This window comes from Rhizoctonia solani, chromosome 14, assembly GCF_016906535.1.
Source record: "Rhizoctonia solani chromosome 14, complete sequence".
Lineage (NCBI taxonomy): Eukaryota > Fungi > Basidiomycota > Agaricomycetes > Cantharellales > Ceratobasidiaceae > Rhizoctonia > Rhizoctonia solani.
This window is the reverse complement of record NC_057383.1, coordinates 641,726-663,453: the sequence shown is the minus strand read 5'-3', so window position 1 is coordinate 663,453 and position 21,728 is coordinate 641,726. Positions and strand designations below refer to the sequence as shown.

Below are 21,728 nucleotides of genomic sequence, written 5' to 3'. Positions count from 1 at the left end.
ATAAGGCGTTCCCAACCCCATTCCTATCCGACTCGCACAACAAGGGTATCACAGCAGGATGCTCAAGACGCACGCTTGGTACGTTGTGTTCCAGACCCAAGAGCGCATGGAGCATGCCACAACAGCCTGGTGTCTGATAAGAGCCGTGTTGAGGGGTTGGGCTAAAAGAAAATCCTTCCCAAGGAGGTGAATGTTCGTCCTAGGACATGGGCATTGCCTACTGTGATAACGAACATTTACTCAGGTCAGTATCGGAAGGCAGACAGTATGCCTCTGCCAGAACGCAAACACTGGAAACGGGCACAACGTATGTAGAGATACAGAGATGCAGACTTGGGTTTTGCGGAGTATATGGCCAGTCGGCTGTTTCCTCCCAGTAGTGGAAGCCGCATGAGGGACATTCAGTGTGGGGGGTTGGCGTTGAAATGTAAGACGTTCACGCGTTCTAGATCTTAGGCGCCCAAGTTACCGGTCCGTCCGATCCTGTGCACCACAAGCACCACAAGCACAGCAACGCATCAACCAGCATGCAGGCACGAGTTCGGAACTCGGAGAGTAGGCTTATTATGTCCAATTGATCGGCGACGTAGATCCTGATAAATGCACAGATGAGCCAACGAAACCGGTAGTCATTGCACGACCTGATTCCCGCAGCAAGGCACAGCAGCTAGAGCCTGGGTCCTGGCTAAAATATACAGGTATGTATACTCATGGACATGAGAATGGATGCACGGAGTATATGGGGAATGCGTCTGATGTAGTTACTCCACCTTTGATAATCAGGAATTATTATTGAACATCCTAAGTTGGCAGACTTCAAAGTTTGCACGAGTCGTGTGATTCTACTATGGGTCAAACGGTAGTGAATGCGGATCAGCCAATAGTAGGAGATGTGGAAAGGGAGCGCGTGAGTGGAAAGGGTCAAGATATGTAAGGAGCACGTGACCCCGGGACACGGCCCCGAGGCCCCCGAACCTTACACACTATAAAGAGAAATCAAATACATAATATATTTCATACCGCAGTAACAAACAAGCCCGCAGTAGCTGCGGACGTTAATGATAAGATATAATGAAATAAAGCCTTAGCACAAGTGCTAGGCCAAGAATTGGAATAAGACTAAATGATACCACACGCAGGTATATGCAACAGCAGAATACCCGTGTTGAAAACATATAAAAAGACCTATCAATAGTTAGCATGTAGACTCACAACTTTGTACTTTAATACTTTTAATTCAATTGACTTTGATAGCCAACTTGCTTGACTCTAAACTCTGGTTTACTATTGTCTCACTTGTATTGATTCACGCAAGGTTGTTTATTACATTTGACTACTAACATTACAGTTACCGTACAAATTCTACAACCTTACATTTTTTGGCTTACGTTTGTTCAATCAATTCTCAAACCCAACGACTGATCACCGGAGGAGGAGAGATACTGTTGGACATATAATTAGTTTTGGACATTAGATAAGTACTTAAGAACACATAAGAACACTCACATTTGGAATTAGCTACCCAAATGTCAAACACAGGACAAGACGGAGCTCCCACCGGGCACACTGACAATGCGCCCCCGGTAGGACCTAGCGTTAAGCCCAGGTTGGCCTCAAGAATGAGCACAGCCTGCAAAGTCCCCCTAGAGTCAATGCCAAAGGCGTCCAGAAAGGCTACAAAAGGCAAAAGCTCAGCATATACAACGGAGAGCAAAACTAGCCAGCCAAGTTCCAGGGCGTCAGGAGCATTGTCAGTGGAACAAGGGGGAGGATACAGCGTCAAAGACACTGGGGGAGAAACTGGTCAAACAAAGGACGGCAATGAAGCATCGGGGGATGAGGGAACATACAATAGAGAGGAAGAAATAGGCAAAACCTACATGGAAGCAGACACTGCAATGATTAGTGCATTGCCGGAAGAAACAGTAACAAGGGGTATACCTAAGTCAGCAATACTGTCCCCAATTAGTAGAAGACCACAATACCAAATACAAAGTGTACCAACGGTACTAGAACCCCCCGCAGAGATCAAAAGACCTGCTTCAGCACCAATAAACCCACATCGGCAAACCCCAGTAAATAAACCCATCAAAATAGAACAGAGCAGACAGGGCATAAACAGCCCAAGTGCCAAAGCAAATGCTAGACAGAAAAACCGCTGGCAGATAGGGAATATAGTAACAAGGGACAATACAGTACCCTCAATAATAAGGACACCGCCTGGCCCCAGCAAAGGGAAGCTAGCAATAAGGAACACAAATGGAAGAAAGGAAAGGAAAGAGGAAAGCCTACCTTGTAGACAACTAGACCCTAGGGAACAAACGCGCCTAGACTACAAACTAATAGACGCAATTGGAAAGGACAGAGAGCGACTAGCTGCTCTACTGGACTATGAGGAATCAATGGGAAATGGAGGGCGCAAGGCCCGAATATTATTTGCAAATACAAACACAGAAGTGACAGTACAGGCAAAAGAGAAAGGAAAAGAACCCATAACTCCTAAGAACAAGAGTTGCGTGCAAGCCACATTAGGACTACCCATGAGCCAGCTGGAGGGCGAGTGCAAGTACACGCATACACCAGCTCTGAACACAGTAACGGCAAAAAACAGGGGACTTCCTACTGGTGGATACTTGCACAACCAATTAACAAACCCCACCAAAGAATTGGTAGCGGCCGACAGGAACCCCAGCAATTCAAGCAAATCAAGTAGCAGCTCAGACAGCAACAATGACTTCAATAACATGAGTCCACATAAACTTGCTAAATACATTAAGAAATTAAAGAAGAAGAATAAAGAAAGAAAAGAAAAGGAAAAGCTGAGGAAACTACAACTCAGCAGGTTTAAGACAAAGTTACCTACAGCATACAATGGGCTGAACAATTTCAATACATTCAAACAGTTTGTTTACAAAGTAGAAACATGGCAGGAGGACACAGGATTCAAGGACTATGAAGCTGTAAGGCACGTAAAAAGCTTCCTCAAAGATAAAGCGGCAAGCTACTATATGCTACATGTAGCCCCCAATGTCACTCAATATACGCTGACCCTGGTATTCCAAGGGCTATTCAATTATTGCTTCCCGCCAGACAGTCAAGCAAGAATATGCCGCAAGTTTAACAATATGACACAATCAGACCAGGGGTTTAGAGATTTCTACCGCAAATTATGTAAAATACAAAGAAGACTAGCGGACATAAACAATAAATCAATTGCTGTCCAAATGTGGGAAGGAGCCCACAGCTACATACGCATAGAATGGGCAAGGAATGGATACTCAGCGGAACACAACTCGCCAGAGGAATTAGAAGAATTGGCAATTAGATTTGAAACTGCCAAAAAAATTTGCCAAACGGAAGAGAACCAAACAAATGATTGCCGAGACCAATCGACATACAAAGGCAAGCGCCCTGATTACCGTAAGCCTAGGGAAGGTGAAAGAAACGGTAACACGCCCAGGCAAGATAAGCCGCACGTCAGTACCAATAAGTCTCCAAGAAAGGAGAAGGTACCTAGGCTCTTGCCAGAGAAGTTTGCAGAATATTGTGCAGCAGGAAAGTGTACGTTCTGCCATGAGATTGGACATATAGCCAAGGACTGCCCAAAGCAAAATTTTGCTAAACCTAAGGGTATAAGCACGTTGGCCGTAAGCTTTGCTTGCATACATGAACTAGAAACAGCAACAAGGGAGTCTAAATTGATATACGCAATATCTCTTGACCCAGGGGACAGCAACAAAATTGTATGTGATACACAAACCTTAAGTACATACGCAATAAAGAAAGAAACCTTACCGTCTATGGAATGGAACACATCCAAACCAAGAGACAAGGAACAAAAGGTCCCACAACCAATAATACTCAAGGTCCTAATTAATGGGAAACCCCCCAGAGCATTACTTGATAGCGGGTTGCACGGGGATTTTGTATCTACCACATTAGTGGACCAATTGAAACTAAAAAAGACCCAATTAGCTAAACCCATAGGACTACAAATGGCAGTATTGGGATCTAAGAGCTCAATTAATTGGTGCACAAATGCTCAATTCCAATACCAAGGAATAGAAGAAAACCAATTATTTGACGTAATGAACATAGAGAACTACAACTTGATATTAGGTACTCCCTTCTTGTACCAATTCAAAGTCTTGTTTGGACTTAATCCACCAAATGTATTAATTGGGAGTAATAAAGCAGTATCACTACAGGGTGGTACAGTAACAACTATAGCCTTGCTAGCAGCAGAACTGCTAGAGGATGAAATAGAGAAAGTGCGTGCTCAACTGAGCGACGCATGTAAAGACCTGTTCAAAACAGCAGCCAAGACGCCACTTCCCCCATTACGAGTGATAAATCATTGTATCCCACTAATCAACAACAACAAACCCTTACCATGGCAATTGTCTAAGTGCCCTGAGAAATTAAGGGATCAATGGGAGAAGAAGAGAAATGCATACGTACAGACAGGAAGATGGCGATTCGCAACGGGAAAGAACGCAACACCTATGCTATTCCTAACAAAGAAGAGTGCTGACGGGTCTGTCAAACTCCGTACAGTACTAGATAAACAAGCGTTGAATGATAACACTCATAAATTAGCCTCACCGCTGCCAGATCAAGCGGACATCTTATGGCGAGTACAAAAACATAAGTACTGGTCATTAATTGATGGAAAGGATGCGTACAAACAAATAAGGGTAGAACCAGAAGACGTACCACATACATTGTTTGTGACACCCAATGGTACTATGGTAAGCAAGGTAATGCAACAAGGCAATACAAATGCCAGTGCTACATACCAATCGCTCATGAATATATTACTTGAGAAGGGACAAGGAAAATACTGGGATGTATTCTTAGACAATATAGTAGTATATACAAACTTGATCAAAGAGCATATATCCAGGATGAACAAACTCTTTGAGATATTGAGACGTGAGAAACTTTACCTTAGCAATGGGAAGATACAATTCCTAGTACGCAAACTAAACATACTAGGTCATGTGATCAATGAAAAAGGGATCCAAATGGACCCCAACAAAATCAACAACGTACTAAAGTGGAAAACACCTACCACTAAGGAACAAGTGATGGCGTTCTTAGGAGCAGTTGGCTACCTAGCGCCTAATTGCAAGGGCATAAGAATACCCATGGGGGTACTATCAAACCAATCAGCAGGAAACAAACACTGGAATTGGGACCATACGGCCCAACGTGCGTTTGAAGAAATAAAGACAATAGTACAGAAACATAGGGACACTCACCAAGTTGCTATAGATTACAGTGAGGAGGCCCCTCCAATCAACTTAGTAACAGACGCAAGTTGCACCGGCGCAAGCAGTGTACTGTTGCAAGGAAAGGAACTAAGTAAGGCGCATGTAATTGCCTTTTGGTTGGGCAAATTTAATAGCACTCAGCAAAACTATGCAGTGCACAAATTAGAACTACTAGCAATCAAAGAGTCACTAGATTGATTCAGGCATTTATTAGTAGGATGTAAATTCAATATATACACGGATCACCAAGCTCTCAAACACTTTCAGACACAGAAGAACTTGAGCCCGCAACAAGTCCAATGGTTACAAGTGTTCAATGAATTTGATTATTGCATTATATACATCCCAGGAGAAACAAACATATTAGCCAATACACTGTCCCAAATATACAAAAATGAAAGACTGGGAACAGTAAGAGCCACAAGCAAATACGTGCAAGATAAGGATAATGTACCTGACCTTGAGGCATTTAGCGCCAAAGTCACGGGACACGTGACCGGCCCAATCACCCGACCGCTACTGGTAGCCAAAGAGGCCATAGCCGCCCAAATGCCAATATTAGGCAAGCAAGCAATCAAGACTCAGGGTCCAATGGAAATTAATGGGGTTGACCTACCTAATAAGGAAACAATAGAGGAACCTCGACGATTGTTGAGGAACCGTAAACCAGTAACAAAACTGGTTGTGTTGCATTCCCCAACACATAAGAGAGCCCCACCAAAATGGAAGGCTAACAAATTGAGAGAGGCCAAAGATACCTTGATAAAGAAAAAGATGCGCGCGGCTAAGAAAATAAACCCCAAGAGAGAACCTAAAAATCACAGCACAAAGAATGATAAAGGGTCAATAACAAAAGACAAGAATGATCAGGCAATGGAAATACGGGAAGAGAAAACTGCATACAATCCCAAAGAAGGGAAAGAAAAAGCGCCTGAAATGGAACAAACAAAATTACCCACACCTAATGTGTTTTATGATGTTACAACCTCCAAACATATACCATTAGAATCGCCTGAATTTTCTCTTATTTTTAGTATTTTTTACGGACTTGATATCTTATGTTTTTCGATCACGTGATCTCGGCGCTTATTATGCCGAGATGCCGCGCCGAAATGCCGTGCCAAGGGCGCTTAGGAGGAATCCACGCTTCTGCGCAGCCCGCAGCACGCTTCCCATTTGTCTTCTTACTTCTTTCTCTCACGCGCACAGACCATGTAAATAGTGTGCATTTGTCTATATATACAGCAGGAAAAACGCTTGGAACCACCAAGTCGTTTTTACCTTGTCTCTTATTCACTAGAGAAGGTTATCAGCCAGCTAAGTAGCCGGCCCCCAGATAGTTCTTAGACGCTCACCAACTCCCTTACTCATCACACCTCCCAGGCCTCAGGCCCCATCGCTACCAGTAGTTAGAAGTAGAGCGCCTTAAGCGCTAGTAGTATAGCCTTAGATAGTCGCCTTACGTAAGCCAGTGTAGTAGTACGGCCTCAAGCGCCCGCTCCCATTAGCGTGTACCCACCTTACAGTGGTGTACGACATTGTAAAAACGACTTTTTGTAGGCTTTGATCAACAACGAGAGGACCTCCAGTACTAGCACGAGGGAAATCACGTGAACGGACTCGCCTTTCGCTATTAATAATCAAACTAGCGTCGGTCCCACGTAGTACCAAATTGCTATAAGGCTGACAGGCTCTGATTGCCTGCATACCCCGAGTTTCGCCGGAACTCCGCAAGTAGCGCTCCTAGACAGCCGAAATACCCGCTTGCAAAAAACCCGCACATATCACGATCGCCAGATCTGTTGATTTGCTGTAGGGATTGTTCAACGCTAGGTACTTGACGCAAGGAGTTAGCGAATAACACCTTGCACAAAAACCGCTCATAAGTCCTGTATCAGGCACCTATCCCCCACGCCGTCTCAGAAATTCCATCCACACGCTCTGGCGTCCCTCACCCCTACTCCCGTCCTTCCAGTCGCTCCAGTTGCCGCTCAATTCCACCCCATTCCCAACCACCCACTTGCAGCCCATCTCCCTCTCCGCGAGACCTGCCAAGAATGGAACCGGAGCCGACCATTAGCGCTCTCCTCGAGGCTGTCACAGCCCTCACAGCCACAGTCGGGTCCCTACAGGACCAAATACGCAACCAAGGCCAACAGCTCATTGAGCTTAAGGCCATATGTAAGGAGACCGCCGACCTACTCGGCGACAAGGACCAAGGAGGAACTCAAGCCCAAGCCCAGCCTGGCCCATCGACTGGGCCTATCACTCCCCCTACCCACACGGGGGGAGAAGCCCTCACTCCAGGAACAATTAGGCCTGGGCTCAAGGCCCCCTTCCGGCCATCCAGGGGTACAGGCTTTGATTCAGAAGAGGAAGAAGAACCCAGGCGAGCCAAGAAAGAGCCTCGCGACACGCCTAAGCGGAGCCTCAGCTCCCTCACCCCCTTCGACTCTGGGTCCAGCGTAAAGCGGCCCAAAATGGAACTCCCAGACCCATACAAGGGAGACTCCAGGGGAAGAAAGGCAACCCAGTGGCTAGACCGAATGCTGCTGTGGGTCGCTCTTCATCGAGACCAATTCGATGAAGAAGAACAAATGGTCGTATGGATCCTATACCATATGACAGATAAGGCTGCCGACTGGGCGCTCCCCCTCATTGGAGCCATCATCAAGGGCAAGGGCAACCCACCAAACACTATCCCGGCCTTAACGGCCAAATTCAAAGAAGCCTTTGCTGATCCAGACGCAAAGAGGGCGGCCGCCAGGAAGATTGCCGCGTTGACTCAGACCACCACCACGTCTGAATATGTCACAGAATTCCGCAATCTCATGGCGGAACTTGACTGGAATACTGAGGCGTACATTGCCCAGTTCACGCGCGGCCTTCACTGGAAGGTCAAGGAACTCCTGTCCACCAAGGACAACGTCCCCAACGATGACCTCGAGGCAATATTCGCCGCCTTGGTCAAGATCGACAACACTCGTCGAGAGAACAAGGAGAACCGCCCAAAAAAGGCACCAGCTAAATCCCCGGCCACCGTGGCCACCACTTCCACCACCACTACCCAACGGGTCCGCCTATCTGAGGACCCTAACTACGTCACTCCGGAAGAGAGGGATCGTCGCCGCGCGTCTGGCCTTTGTGTCAAGTGTGGCCAAAAAGGGCATGGTATCAAACAATGCCCAAATGGTTGGAAAGCCACGATTAAGGAGGTCGCCAAGGTAGCCGAGGAAGAGTTGGGAAAAGAATAGGGCCAAGGAAAGCTGCCAAACCCTTGAGCCCAAAAATGGACGTTTCTGATGTATCTCATATTGAATTTGTATCTGTGGCTTCTTTAGATTCCAATAAAAAACCACTACTCTACATTGATTTACACATGGACAAATACCCGGCAGAACCCCTAAAAACCCCTATAGATTCTGGAGCAACCTCCAACTTTATCTCCCCAAAGATTGTGGAAAAATTAAAAATCCCAAAAACCCTGCTCGAAAATCCACGAGTAGTGAGAATGCTAGACGGTACCATTTCCCAGACTGGTCGCATTTGGCACCAGGTTCATCTCACGGTTTCGGCCAATGGCCACCCCCACTCTATCCCTTTCCTAGTCTGCCCCATTGGGAACACACCTGCCATACTTGGTATGACATGGCTCACTCAGGAGTCTCCCCTCATTGACTGGACCCTAGGCACGGTTACCTTTCCTGACCAAATACAAATCGCCTCAGAAGAAGAAGCAGACCCGGACCCCTTAGCAGATCTTCCCCCTCAGTACCACGAGTTTGCTAAGGTATTTGGCAAAGAAGAGTTTAAGGTCCTCCCTCCACATAGGGAGTATGACATTTCAATAGACCTCACTCCAGACGCCAAACTTACGCCAGGTCCAATCTATGGCATGACCGACGCAGAATCAAAAGCATTAAAGCAACACATTGATGAGGAATTGGCAACGGGCAAGATTTGCCCTAGCACTTCCTCAGCTGGTGCTCCGGTCATGTTTGTAAAGAAGGCTGATGGTTCGCTCCGACTAGTTGTGGATTACAGGAAACTGAATGACGTAACCCATAAGAACGTGTATCCGTTACCAAGACAGGACGATCTAATGGCAAAACTTAGGCACGCTAAAATCTTCACAAAACTTGACCTACGCTGGGGTTACAACAATGTCCGGATCAAGGAAGGAGATGAATGGAAGACGGCTTTCAGGACCAAGTACGGGCTATTTGAATACCTAGTAATGCCCTTCGGTCTTACCAATGCCCCGGCCGCCTTCCAACATTTTATGAACGACCTGTTCCGAGACCTCATGGACGTTACAGTGGTTATTTATTTGGACGATATCTTAATCTTCTCAGAAGACCCCAAGGACCACCCAACCCATGTCAGGGAGGTCTTATCACGTCTGATGAAGAATCAACTATTCTGTAAACTCTCCAAGTGCCACTTCCACGTCACCACAGTGGACTATCTGGGTATTGTCATCTCCCCGTCAGGCTTTTCCATGGATCAAAAGAAGATTGATGCGGTCACGTCATGGCCTACCCCTAAAACAGTTAAACAGGTCCAGGCATTCCTTGGCTTTGTCAATTACCTTCGCCGCTTCATTCCCAATTTCAGCTCCATTGCACGCCCTCTCCATAATCTCACCAAGAAGGAAACCCCCTGGTCATGGGGTAACCTAGAGGAATCGGCATTTCAGGAATTGAAGCTCCTTGTCACCCAGGCACCGGTCCTCATCCATTCCAATCCAGACCTACCCTACTATTTGGAAACGGATGCGTCAGGAGTAGCCATGGGAGCAATCCTTACTCAGCGAGGAGAAGATAACCGCCTACACCCAGTGGCGTACATGTCTAAGTCCTTCTCCGGCGCTGAGGCAAATTATGACACCCATGATAAGGAACTCCTAGCCATAATCAAGGTGCTAGAGGAATGGCGAATCTTCTTAGAAGCGACAGAGAGACCAATCCAGGTGTTCACAGATCATAGAAACCTGGAGTATTGGATGCAGGCACGGACGTTCAACAGAAGGCACGCGCGTTGGCGGATCTTCCTGAGTGACTTCAACTTTGAAATACACTATCGCCCAGGAAAACAGTCAGGAAAGCCAGACGCCCTGTCCAGAAGGTCGGACTACACGGACTATCCTCAGGAACCCAAGATCATGCTACCAGCAGAAGTCTTTGCTAATACGTTGGAAGAGGAAGTTGAAATTGTCACGGAAATACGCGCCAAGCTCAGAGAAGATCCATCACTTGAGCCAATTATCACATTCCTGACAGAAGACGCAGACAACGCGCCTCCCTCCATTCGAAAAGCCTATAGAGACTATGATTGGGAAGAAGACCTGCTATGGTACCGCGGAAAACTGGTGGTCCCAGACTCAGAAGCCCTCAAAGAACGTTTATTGAGGGAATTCCATGACTCTCCACTGGCAGGACATCCAGGCCAACAAAGGACGCTCGAACTGATCAGCAGAAGCTACTGGTGGCCCGGAATGAAATCATCTGCCAAAGAATGGGTAGAATGTTGCCCAACTTGCCAAGCCAACCGACGAGCCCACGCCCCGGTCATTGCCCTGAAACCTCTGGAAGTGCCCCCCTATCCGTTCCACACCATTTCCTACGATTTCATTACGGGATTCCCAAAATCAAACGGCCATGACGCGATCTTGGTAGTCATTGACTCCTTCTCCAAATTTGGACATTTCATCCCAACGTCCAAGAAGGTTACATCAAAAGGCCTAGCGGACCTATTCATCTCACATGTGTGGAAACTCCATGGATTGCCAGTCAAGACAATATCGGACAGAGGAACTACGTTTACTGGAAAGTTCTTAAGGGCACTTTACCAACGCCTTGGGGTCAAACCAGCCTTCTCCTCGGCTTACCACCCGGAATCAGATGGCCAAACAGAGAGGGTAAATCAGTTCATAGAATTCTACCTCAGGTCGTATGTTGCCGCCGATCACTTGGACTGGACCACCTGGTTGCCTTTAGCGGAGTATGCCTATAATAACGCTAAACACTCTGCCACTGGGAAAACCCCTTTTGAGTTGGTTTATGGAAGAAACCCCGTCATGAATCCGTCCAACGTTCCCGCAAACGTCCCAGAAGCAGACCTTGTAGCCGATACCTTAGCCCGGGAATGGAAAGAAGCAGAGTCAGCACTCCGAATGACAAAGGAACGCATGACCAGAACAACGGGAACAATACCGGAGTACTCCATAGGCGAGAAAGTTTGGCTAGATGGAAAAAACATAGAACTTAGGACGAATTCCAATAAGCTGGACCCTAAGCGACTTGGACCATTCAAGGTTACAGAGAAAATATCCAGCCATGCCTACCGCCTGGAACTCCCTGAAACCCTAAAAATTCACGACGTGTTCTATGTGGGACTACTATCCAAGAGCCACGAATCCCCAAGTCAACCTTTCCCAGAACGGCCTCCCCCTGAGACAATAGAGGGAGAAGAAGAATACAAGGTAGAACAAATCATTGACTCCAAAAGGCAACGGGGTAAATGGTTTTACTTAATCAAATGGAAAGGATATGGACCCGAAGACAACTCATGGGAACCAGAGGAGCTACTTGAGCATAGTCAGAAGGAAATCCAACGTTTCAACAAGTCACAACTGAAAAAGGCTCGTGACTCCGCCAAGAGCCTTTAAGGGGGGGGCAATGTTACAACCTCCAAACATATACCATTAGAATCGCCTGAATTTTCTCTTATTTTTAGTATTTTTTACGGACTTGATATCTTATGTTTTTCGATCACGTGATCTCGGCGCTTATTATGCCGAGATGCCGCGCCGAAATGCCGTGCCAAGGGCGCTTAGGAGGAATCCACGCTTCTGCGCAGCCCGCAGCACGCTTCCCATTTGTCTTCTTACTTCTTTCTCTCACGCGCACAGACCATGTAAATAGTGTGCATTTGTCTATATATACAGCAGGAAAAACGCTTGGAACCACCAAGTCGTTTTTACCTTGTCTCTTATTCACTAGAGAAGGTTATCAGCCAGCTAAGTAGCCGGCCCCCAGATAGTTCTTAGACGCTCACCAACTCCCTTACTCATCACACCTCCCAGGCCTCAGGCCCCATCGCTACCAGTAGTTAGAAGTAGAGCGCCTTAAGCGCTAGTAGTATAGCCTTAGATAGTCGCCTTACGTAAGCCAGTGTAGTAGTACGGCCTCAAGCGCCCGCTCCCATTAGCGTGTACCCACCTTACAGTGGTGTACGACATATGACCCCACACTGAACACACTTGAAGAGTTGAGAGGGCGGTATCAAGAAGATAAATTCTATAAGCTCATTATAGACAACCCAACGCACTTCAAGAAATTTGAATTGATTAATGATCTTATATACATAAAAGAAAACAAAGGGAAAGCCCTGTGCATACCCAATATAGAGATAGAGGGAAAGAAACTACGCAAACAAGTAATCAAAGACGCGCACGTACAAATAGGGCATGGTGGAGCCAAAAGAACAAATTACGCGTTAAGAGGGAAAGCATGGTGGAAAAATATGGTAATAGATGTACAGGACTACTGCGCGTCATGTCATATATGCGCAACAACAAAGCACCAGACGCAGACAAAAATGGGATTACTGACCCCGTTAGACCCAGCAAGAGAGCCGTGGGAATGCGTACAAATAGACTTTGTTGGACCGTTGCCCAAGTCAGAGAACCTAAACGGGAAATGGGACATGCTATGCGTAATCATAGACCAAGCAACGTCCATGGCACAATTAGTACCAACAAAACAAACGTATAAGGCCTGCAACATGGCAGAAGTAATATTTGACAATATTTATAAATTACACGGGACACCACAAGCCATAGTATCAGATCGGGACAAACTATTTGACTCCCAATTCTGGAGGGAATTATGTTGTCTCACAAGAACCAAACTAAGAATGAGCTCCGGATACCATCTGGAGACCAACGGCCTAACTGAACAAAGCCATAAAACTTTGTTCCAGATCATCAGGCAGGCAATAGAAGGAAAACAAAATGAATGGGTAAAACACATACCAAGCGTCAAGTACGCAATGAACTTGGCAAGGTCTGAAGCCACGGGATACAGCCCGTTCTTCCTGAACTACGGCCAATACCCCACTGGTTCACGTTGGGACACAGATAGCTTGTACCCAGGAGTACAGAAGTTCTTAGTCCGGCAAAGAGAAGCATTAGCAGCTGCACACAACGCCATAATAGACACACGTACACGAATGATAGCCCAGGTGAACAAACATTGACGCCCGGCGGATATAACTCAAGGAGACTTAGTATATCTATCAACAAAGAATCTAAGGCTCCCAAAAAAGATATCACAAAAGCTGGCAAGGAAATACATTGGACCAGTAAGAGTGACAAAAGAAATAGTAAAAGGAACAACATACAAGTTAGAACTACCAAATGATCTAAAAGATAGGGGCATACACCCCGTGTTCCACGCGTTGCTGCTGCGCATTCATGTACCAAATGATGATAACAGGTTCCCTGCAAGGGCGGGAAACCCAACAGTATCCTTAACGGATGCACCTAAAGAATGGGCAGTACGAGCAATACTGCAGCACGCAGGAAAAGGAAAAGAAACCCAATATGAAGTGCTGTGGGCAAACCAAAGCAGAACTTGGGAAGATTATTGCAACATCAAGCATTTAGTTGCGTTAGACAAATACCTTGAACTGCAAGGGGTCGATAGCGTCCTAAACTTACCATGGACAGCTGAATACAGAATAGAGGAACAGGAGTTTGGAAATGAGCTCAAGGAGAATGATATAAAAACAACTGAAAGCAAGGTACAAGTCAACAGCATTGCATTCAATAACATACTAGACAATATCATACACTGTTGCAATATGTCTCATACCAATACCTCCGTCAAACAACAAAGCGTTTATTTGTTCACTGCCGGCGAGCTTGTTGATTGCGGCGTATATTGCGCCAACCTATTTTGTGTCAGCCATGGATCCCTGGATACTGCAGGCAGCAAACCGCCAAAGTACCAGGAGTTTAGATCAATGCTACACACAATTTGGGAACAGGGGAGTAACACAATTACACCCTCAAACCCTGCAGTCAAGATGCTTACAACATCAATGAACAAGCTAGCAATAGCGTTAGGGCAAGTGTTATAACCTCCTAACATATACCATTAGAATCACCTGAATTTTCTATCATTTTTAGTATTTTTTATGGACTCAATATCTCATGTTTTTTGATCACGTGATCTTGGCACTTATTCATGCCAAGATGCCGCGCTGAGATGCCGTGCCAAGGGCGCTTAGGAGAAATCCACGCTTCTGCGCAGCCCGCAGCACGCTTCTCTTTTCACATGAACGCTTCCTTATCTCACGCACTGACCATGTATATACTTTCTCATTTGTCTATATAAACAGCAGGAAAATTGCTTGGAGACCCCAAGTCAATTTTACCTTGTCTCATACCATTGAGGAGGACATTCAGCCAGCTAAGTAGCCGGCCCCCCCAGTAGTACAGAAGTTAACCCCTTCATTGCGCTCACCACACCTCCCAGGCCTAAGGCCCCTCCATTCCCAGTAGTTAGTAGAAATCCACCTTACGTGGCATTAGTATAGCCTAGTTAGATAGTTAGATACACCTTGTCAGTAGTAGTACGGCCGTAAGCGCCCACCCACTAGCAAGTACCCAACCTTACAGTTGGTGTACAACATTGTAAAATCAACTTTCTGTAGGCTTTGATTGACAACAAGAGGACCTCCAGTACTAGCACAAGGGAAATCACGTGAACAGACTCGCCTTTTGCTATTAATAATCAAACTAGCGTCGGTCCCACGTGGTACCAAATTGCTATAAGGCTGACAGGCTCTGATTGCCCGCATACCACAAGTTTTGCCGGAACTCTGCAAGTAGTGCTCCTAGACAGCTGAAACACCCGCTTGCAAAAAACCCGCACATATCACAATTGCCAGATCTGCTGATTTGCTGTAGGGATTGTTCAACGCTAGGCGCTTGACGCAAGGAGTTAGCAAACAACATCTTGCGCAAAAACCGCTCATAAGTCCTGTATCAGGCACCCATTCCCCCACGCCGTTTCATTATTCCCTCCACTTGCTCTGGAGTCCCACACCCTTACTCCCGGCCTTCCTCTTGCTCCTCTCGACGTTCCATTCCACCCCACTCCCAACCGGCCTCTTGCAGCACATCTCCCGCTCCGCAAGACTTGCCCAGGATGGAACCAGAGCCGTCCCCTACCGCTCTCCTCAAGGCTATCACAGCCCTCACAGCCACAGTCGGGTCCCTGCAGGACCAAATCCGCGCCCAAAGCCAACAAATCACTGAGCTTAGGGCCATATGCAAGGAAACAGCGGACCTCCTTGGGGATAAGGATCAAGGAGCCCCCCAAACCAAGCCTGGCCCATTGACTGGGCCTGTCACTCCCCCTACCCACACAGGAGGAGAAGCCCACACTCCAGGCACGGTTAGACCTGGGCTCAAGGCCCCATTCAGGCCATCAAGAGGAACGGGATTTGATTCCAAGGAAGACAAAGAACCAAGGCACCCCAAAAAGGAGCCTCAAGGAACGCCTAGAAGGCACCTTGGGTCACTTACCCCCTTTGATGCTGGGTCCAGCGTAAAGAGACCCAAGATGGACCTCCCTGACCCATACAAGGGAGACACCAGGGGCTGCAAAGCCACCCAATGGCTGGATAGAATGATGCTCTGGGTAGCCCTCCACCGGGACCAATTTGATGAGGAGGAGCAGATGGTTGTGTGGATCCTTTACCACATGACCAATAAGGCCGCAGACTGGGCGCTCCCCATTATTGGGGCAATCATCAAGGGCAAAGGAAACCCCCCTACCACCATCCAGGCCCTAACGGGCAAATTCAAGGAGGCGTTTGCTGATCCAGATGCCAAGAGGGCTGCTGCCAGGAAAATTGCGGCACTCTCCCAAACCACCACAACCTCTGAGTACGTCACAGAGTTCCGCAATCTCATGGCGGAATTAGACTGGAATGAGGAAGCCTACATCGCGCAGTTCATGCAAGGCCTCCACTGGAAAGTGAAGGAATTGCTATCAACCAAAGATAGCGTTCCTGACAAACTTGAAGCAAATTTTGCGGCTTCCATAAAAATTGACAACATTTGCCGCAAAAATGAGGAGAACCGCCCAAAGAAGGCGCCCGCCAAGTCCCTGGTCACTGCAACCACCACCTCCACTACCACCACTCAACGGGTCCGACTATCAGAGGACCCCAATTACGTTACCCCGGAGGAAAGGGACCGTTGCCGCGCGTCTGGCCTTTGTGTCAAGTGCGGTCAAAAGGGGCATGGCATCAAACAGTGCCCTAATGGTTGGAAGGCAACTATCAAGGAAGTTGCCAAGGTAGCTGAGGAGGAATCAGGAAAAGAATAAAGTTGAGGACTGCTGCCAAGCCCCCAACCAAAAAAATGGACAATCTAGATAGTGTAGAATTTGTATCTCTTGCTCTAGACTCAAATAAAAAACCTCTATTATTCATTGATCTATATGTCCAAAAATTCCCGGCAGAACCCCTCAAAACCCTCATTGACTCCGGAGCCACATCAAATTTCATTTCCCCCTTGATTGTGGAAAAATATAAAATACCAAAAACCCAACTCAAAAACCCACGAGTTGTGAGAATGTTAGATGGTACAATTTCACAGACTGGTTGCATATGGCACCAGGTTCAACTTGCGGTCTTGGCCAATGGCCACCCCCACACTATTCCTTTCCTTGTTTGCCCCATAGGCAACACACCGGCTATTCTAGGCATGACATGGTTAACAGCAGAAGCTCCTTTGATTGATTGGCAACAGGGACTAGTCACCTTCCCTGAACAAGTTCAAATTGCCTCTGAAGAAGAAGCGGACTCAGACCCTTTAGCAGACCTCCCCCCTCAGTACCATGAGTTTGCTAAAGTCTTTGGCAAAGAAGAATTTAAGGTCCTCCCTCCACATAGGGAGTATGACATCTCTATAGACCTTGTCCCGGACACCAAACTGACCCCTGGCCCCATATACGGCATGACGGATGCGGAATCTAAGGCGTTGAAACAACACATCAACAAGGAATTGGCAATGGGCAAGATTTGCCCCAGCACCTCATCTGCCGGCGCTCCCGTCATGTTTGTAAAGAAGGCAGATGGCTCACTAAGATTGGTAGTTGACTATAGGAAGCTAAATGACGTCACGCACAAGAACGTTTATCCGCTCCCTAGGCAGGACAACCTCATGGCTAAACTCAGACACGCCAAAGTATTCACCAAATTGGACTTACGCTGGGGATACAATAATGTTTGGATCAAGGAAGGCAATGAATGGAAAACAGCCTTCAGAACCAAATATGGCCTATTTGAATACTTAGTCATGCCATTTGGTCTCACAAACGCCCCTGCCACTTTCCAACATTTCATGAATGACCTATTCAGGGACCTCATTGATGTCACTGTGGTTATTTACTTGGATGACATACTGATCTTCTCAGAAGACCCCAAAGACCACCCAACCCATGTAAGGGAAGTCCTGTCACGGCTACTAAGGAACCAACTGTTCTGTAAACTCTCCAAGTGTCACTTTCACGTCACCACAGTAGACTATTTGGGCATTGTCATATCCCCTGCTGGCTTCTCCATGGACCAGAAGAAGATTGAAGCAGTCACATCTTGGCCACAGCCCAGAACGGTCAAACAGGTCCAGGCTTTCTTAGGGTTTGTCAACTACCTCCGCCGGTTCATCCCCAATTTCAGCTTGGTAGCACGCCCCCTCCACAATCTCACAAGGAAGGAATCCCCATGGTCTTGGGGGAACCAGGAAGAAGAGGCGTTTGAGGAATTAAAGACCCTAGTCACCAGGTCCCCGGTCCTAATACACTCCAACCCAGCACTGCCTTATTATTTAGAGACAGATGCATTGGGAGTTGCCATGGGAGCTATTCTAAGTCAAAGAGGATCAGATAACCGGTTGCACCCCATTGCCTATATGTCAAAATCCTTCTCAGGTGCCAAAGCCAACTACAACACCCATGACAAAGAGCTTCTGGCAATTATCAAGGCTTTAGAGGAATGGCGCATTTTCTTGGAGGCAACCAATAAACCGGTACAAGTGTTCACCGACCACCGCAACCTCGAGTACTGGATGCAGGCAAGGACATTCAACCGGCAACATGCAAGATGGCGCATATTCCTGAGTGATTTCAACTTCAAAATCCACTACCGCCCAGGAAAACAGTCAGGGAAACCGGATGCACTGTCCAGAAGGTCCAATTACGTAGATATACCACCGGAACCAGAAGTCATGTTACCAGCAGAGGTCTTTGCCAATACATCAGAGGAGGAAGTGGAGATTATCACAGAAATTTGTTCAAAACTCAGAGAAGATCCATCACTTGAACCCATCATTAAATTCCTGACCAAAGATGCCAATAACGCTCCCCCAACCATCCGCAAAGCCTATCAAGATTATGACTGGGAAGAGGACCTCCTATGGTACCATGGGAAACTAGTTGTCCCAGACTCAGAACCCATCAAGGAAAGACTAATGAGGGAATTCCACGACTCCCCTTTGGCAGGCCACCCAGGGCAACAAAGGACACTAGAATTAGTTAGCAGAACCTACTGGTGGCCCGGAATGAAGTCCTCAGCCAAGGAATGGGTTGAATGCTGCCCGGTATGCCAAGCCAACCAACAAGCCCACGCCCCTGTTATTGCTCTGAAACCCCTGGAAGTCCCACCATTCCCCTTCCACACCATCTCATATGACTTCATTACGGGGTTTCCCAAATCAAACAGGCACAACGCAATCCTAGTGGTCATTGACTCCTTTTCAAAATTTGGACACTTTATCCCAACCTCAAAGAAGGTGACAGCCAAGGGCCTGGCGGATCTATTTGTCAGCCACGTATGGAAGTTGCATGGGCTACCAATCAGGACCATCTTGGATAGAGGCACCACGTTCACAGGAAAATTCCTTAGGGCCCTCTATCAAAGATTAGGGATCAAGCCATTGTTTTCCTCAGCCTACCACCCAGAGTCAGATGGTCAGACGGAGCGAGTGAACCAGTTCATCAAATTCTACCTCCGTTCCTACGTGACCGCGGACCATTTGGACTGGTCCACGTGGTTGCCTTTGGCAGAATATGCGTACAACAATGCCAAACACGCGTCCACAGGGAAGACACCTTTTGAGCTGGTCTATGGAAAAAATCCGGTGATGAATCCCTCCAACGTGCCATCCAATGTGCCGGAGGCGGATCAGTTAGCAGACACCTTGGCCAACAAATGGAAGGAAGCCAAATCCGCTCTCAGAATGAGCAAGGAAAAAATGGTCAGGGACAAAGGAACAATACCTACGTATTTGATTGGCGAGAAGGTCTGGCTAAATGGGAAGAATGTGGAACTAAGGACCAATTCCAATAAACTGGACCCAAAGAGATTAGGCCCTTTTGAAGTCTTAGAAAAGATTTCCAGTCACGCATATTGCCTAAAACTGCCGGAAACTCTGAAGATCCACAATGTATTCTACGTGGGGCTATTATCCAAGGTCCATGAATCTCCTAGCCAACCATTTCCAGAACGTCCCCCTCCAGAAACAATCAAAGGGGAAGAAGAATACGAGGTGGAACAGATCATTGACTCCAAGAGGCAACAAGGAAAGTGGTTCTACTTGATAAAGTGGAAGGGCTATGGACCAGAAGATAACTCGTGGGAGCCGGAAGAACTCCTGGAACACAGCCAGGAGGAAATTCAACGCTTCAACAAGTCACAACTGAAAAAGGCTTGTGACTCCGCCAAGAGCCTTTAAGGGGGGGGCAATGTTATAACCTCCTAACATATACCATTAGAATCACCTGAATTTTCTATCATTTTTAGTATTTTTTATGGACTCAATATCTCATGTTTTTTGATCACGTGATCTTGGCACTTATTCATGCCAAGATGCCGCGCTGAGATGCCGTGCCAAGGGCGCTTAGGAGAAATCCACGCTTCTGCGCAGCCCGCAGCACGCTTCTCTTTTCACATGAACGCTTCCTTATCTCATGCACTGACCATGTATATACTTTCTCATTTGTCTATATAAACAGCAGGAAAATTGCTTGGAGACCCCAAGTCAATTTTACCTTGTCTCATACCATTGAGGAGGACATTCAGCCAGCTAAGTAGCCGGCCCCCCCAGTAGTACAGAAGTTAACCCCTTCATTGCGCTCACCACACCTCCCAGGCCTAAGGCCCCTCCATTCCCAGTAGTTAGTAGAAATCCACCTTACGTGGCATTAGTATAGCCTAGTTAGATAGTTAGATACACCTTGTCAGTAGTAGTACGGCCGTAAGCGCCCACCCACTAGCAAGTACCCAACCTTACAGTTGGCGTACAACAGCAAGCAAAGCAAGTTGCTCAACAGAAAGGGGTGCCGGCAAATGAAACAACTCAGAGATACCCAGTCTGTCCCCAGCACCAAGGGCAACCAATACAACGCGCATATATACAAGCACGCCCACCTATCAACGCTCCTAAGGGGCCAAAAGCCCACAGGAACCCCCTCATTGATAGAATTGGTAATGGCATTCGTCAAACTAAGTACACGGATGCTAATCAAAATTGACAGGGGCGCGCGTCAGCCTGTACAAAAGGCACAGGACGCAGGGAGGAGCTAGGAGGAGAGAATGGAGAGAAAAGTGGAGGAATGAGAAAGCAAAGGAACAAGGAAAGGAGAATAGAGACACAAAAGGAGACGGAGAGGAGAAACAGACCAATGCTTACAGAAAAAGCACTGAAGAAACTTCAGGTCCAAGTAGTGGACACGGTAATAACAAGGTGGATGGAGGGGTTACCGGCACTGTTCCCAACATTCCCAAAAGGGAGAACTATACTTGTCCCATACATGCCAACAAAACCAAAGAAGTCATCAACAACAAAGACTGGGACTGGGACCAATTTGCTAACTCAGAAGCCAATTGAACCGCCAATTGGGGAGGGTGAATGTAAGGAGCACGTGACCCCAGGACACGGCCCCAAGGCCCCCAAACCTTACACACTATAAAGAGAAATCAAATACATAATATATTTCATACTGCAGTAACAAACAAGCCCGCAGTAGCTGCAGACGTTAATGATAAGATATAATGAAATAAAGCCTTAGCACAAGTGCTAGGCCAAGAATTGGAATAAGACTGAATGATACCACACGCAGGTATATGCAACAGCAGAATACCCGTGTTGAAAACATATAAAAAGACCTATCAATAGTTAGCATGTAGACTCACAACTTTGTACTTTAATACTTTTAATTCAATTGACTTTGATAGCCAACTTGCTTGACTCTAAACTCTGGTTTACTATTGTCTCACTTGTATTGATTCACGCAAGGTTGTTTATTACATTTGATTACTAACATTACAGTTACCATACAAATTCTACAACCTTACAAGATAATGGGTCAC

General features: G+C 46.8%; 5 protein-coding genes across 5 annotated transcripts; all 5 read left to right on the top strand.

The window, feature by feature from the left end:
• Nucleotides 1-267: 267 nt before the first annotated feature.
• Nucleotides 268-5,474, top strand: RhiXN_10839 (Transposon Ty3-I Gag-Pol polyprotein; the record flags this gene model as incomplete). The annotated part of the gene is made up of 4 exons (XM_043330654.1): nt 268-307; nt 457-555; nt 609-698; nt 1,519-5,474. The coding sequence occupies 4 exons, from the start codon at nt 268-270 to the stop codon at nt 5,472-5,474; spliced, it is 4,185 nt and encodes a 1,394-aa protein (XP_043185999.1).
• A 1,859-nt stretch (nt 5,475-7,333) lies between these two features.
• Nucleotides 7,334-8,530, top strand: RhiXN_10838 (Retrotransposon-derived protein PEG10; the record flags this gene model as incomplete). The annotated part of the gene is made up of 1 exon (XM_043330653.1): nt 7,334-8,530. The coding sequence occupies one exon, from the start codon at nt 7,334-7,336 to the stop codon at nt 8,528-8,530; it is 1,197 nt and encodes a 398-aa protein (XP_043185998.1).
• Nucleotides 8,531-8,565: 35 nt separating this feature from the next.
• Nucleotides 8,566-11,946, top strand: RhiXN_10837 (Retrotransposable element Tf2 protein; the record flags this gene model as incomplete). The annotated part of the gene is made up of 1 exon (XM_043330652.1): nt 8,566-11,946. One exon carries the CDS (start codon nt 8,566-8,568, stop codon nt 11,944-11,946), a length of 3,381 nt encoding a protein of 1,126 aa, XP_043185997.1.
• A 3,550-nt stretch (nt 11,947-15,496) lies between these two features.
• Nucleotides 15,497-20,091, top strand: RhiXN_10836 (Retrotransposable element Tf2 protein; the record flags this gene model as incomplete). Its single annotated transcript, XM_043330651.1, has 2 exons — nt 15,497-16,654; nt 16,705-20,091. The coding sequence occupies 2 exons, from the start codon at nt 15,497-15,499 to the stop codon at nt 20,089-20,091; spliced, it is 4,545 nt and encodes a 1,514-aa protein (XP_043185996.1).
• A 614-nt stretch (nt 20,092-20,705) lies between these two features.
• On the top strand, nt 20,706-21,246 carry RhiXN_10835 (uncharacterized protein; the record flags this gene model as incomplete). Its single annotated transcript, XM_043330650.1, has 2 exons — nt 20,706-20,865; nt 20,894-21,246. The coding sequence occupies 2 exons, from the start codon at nt 20,706-20,708 to the stop codon at nt 21,244-21,246; spliced, it is 513 nt and encodes a 170-aa protein (XP_043185995.1).
• Between the last annotated feature and the right edge of the window lie 482 nt (nt 21,247-21,728).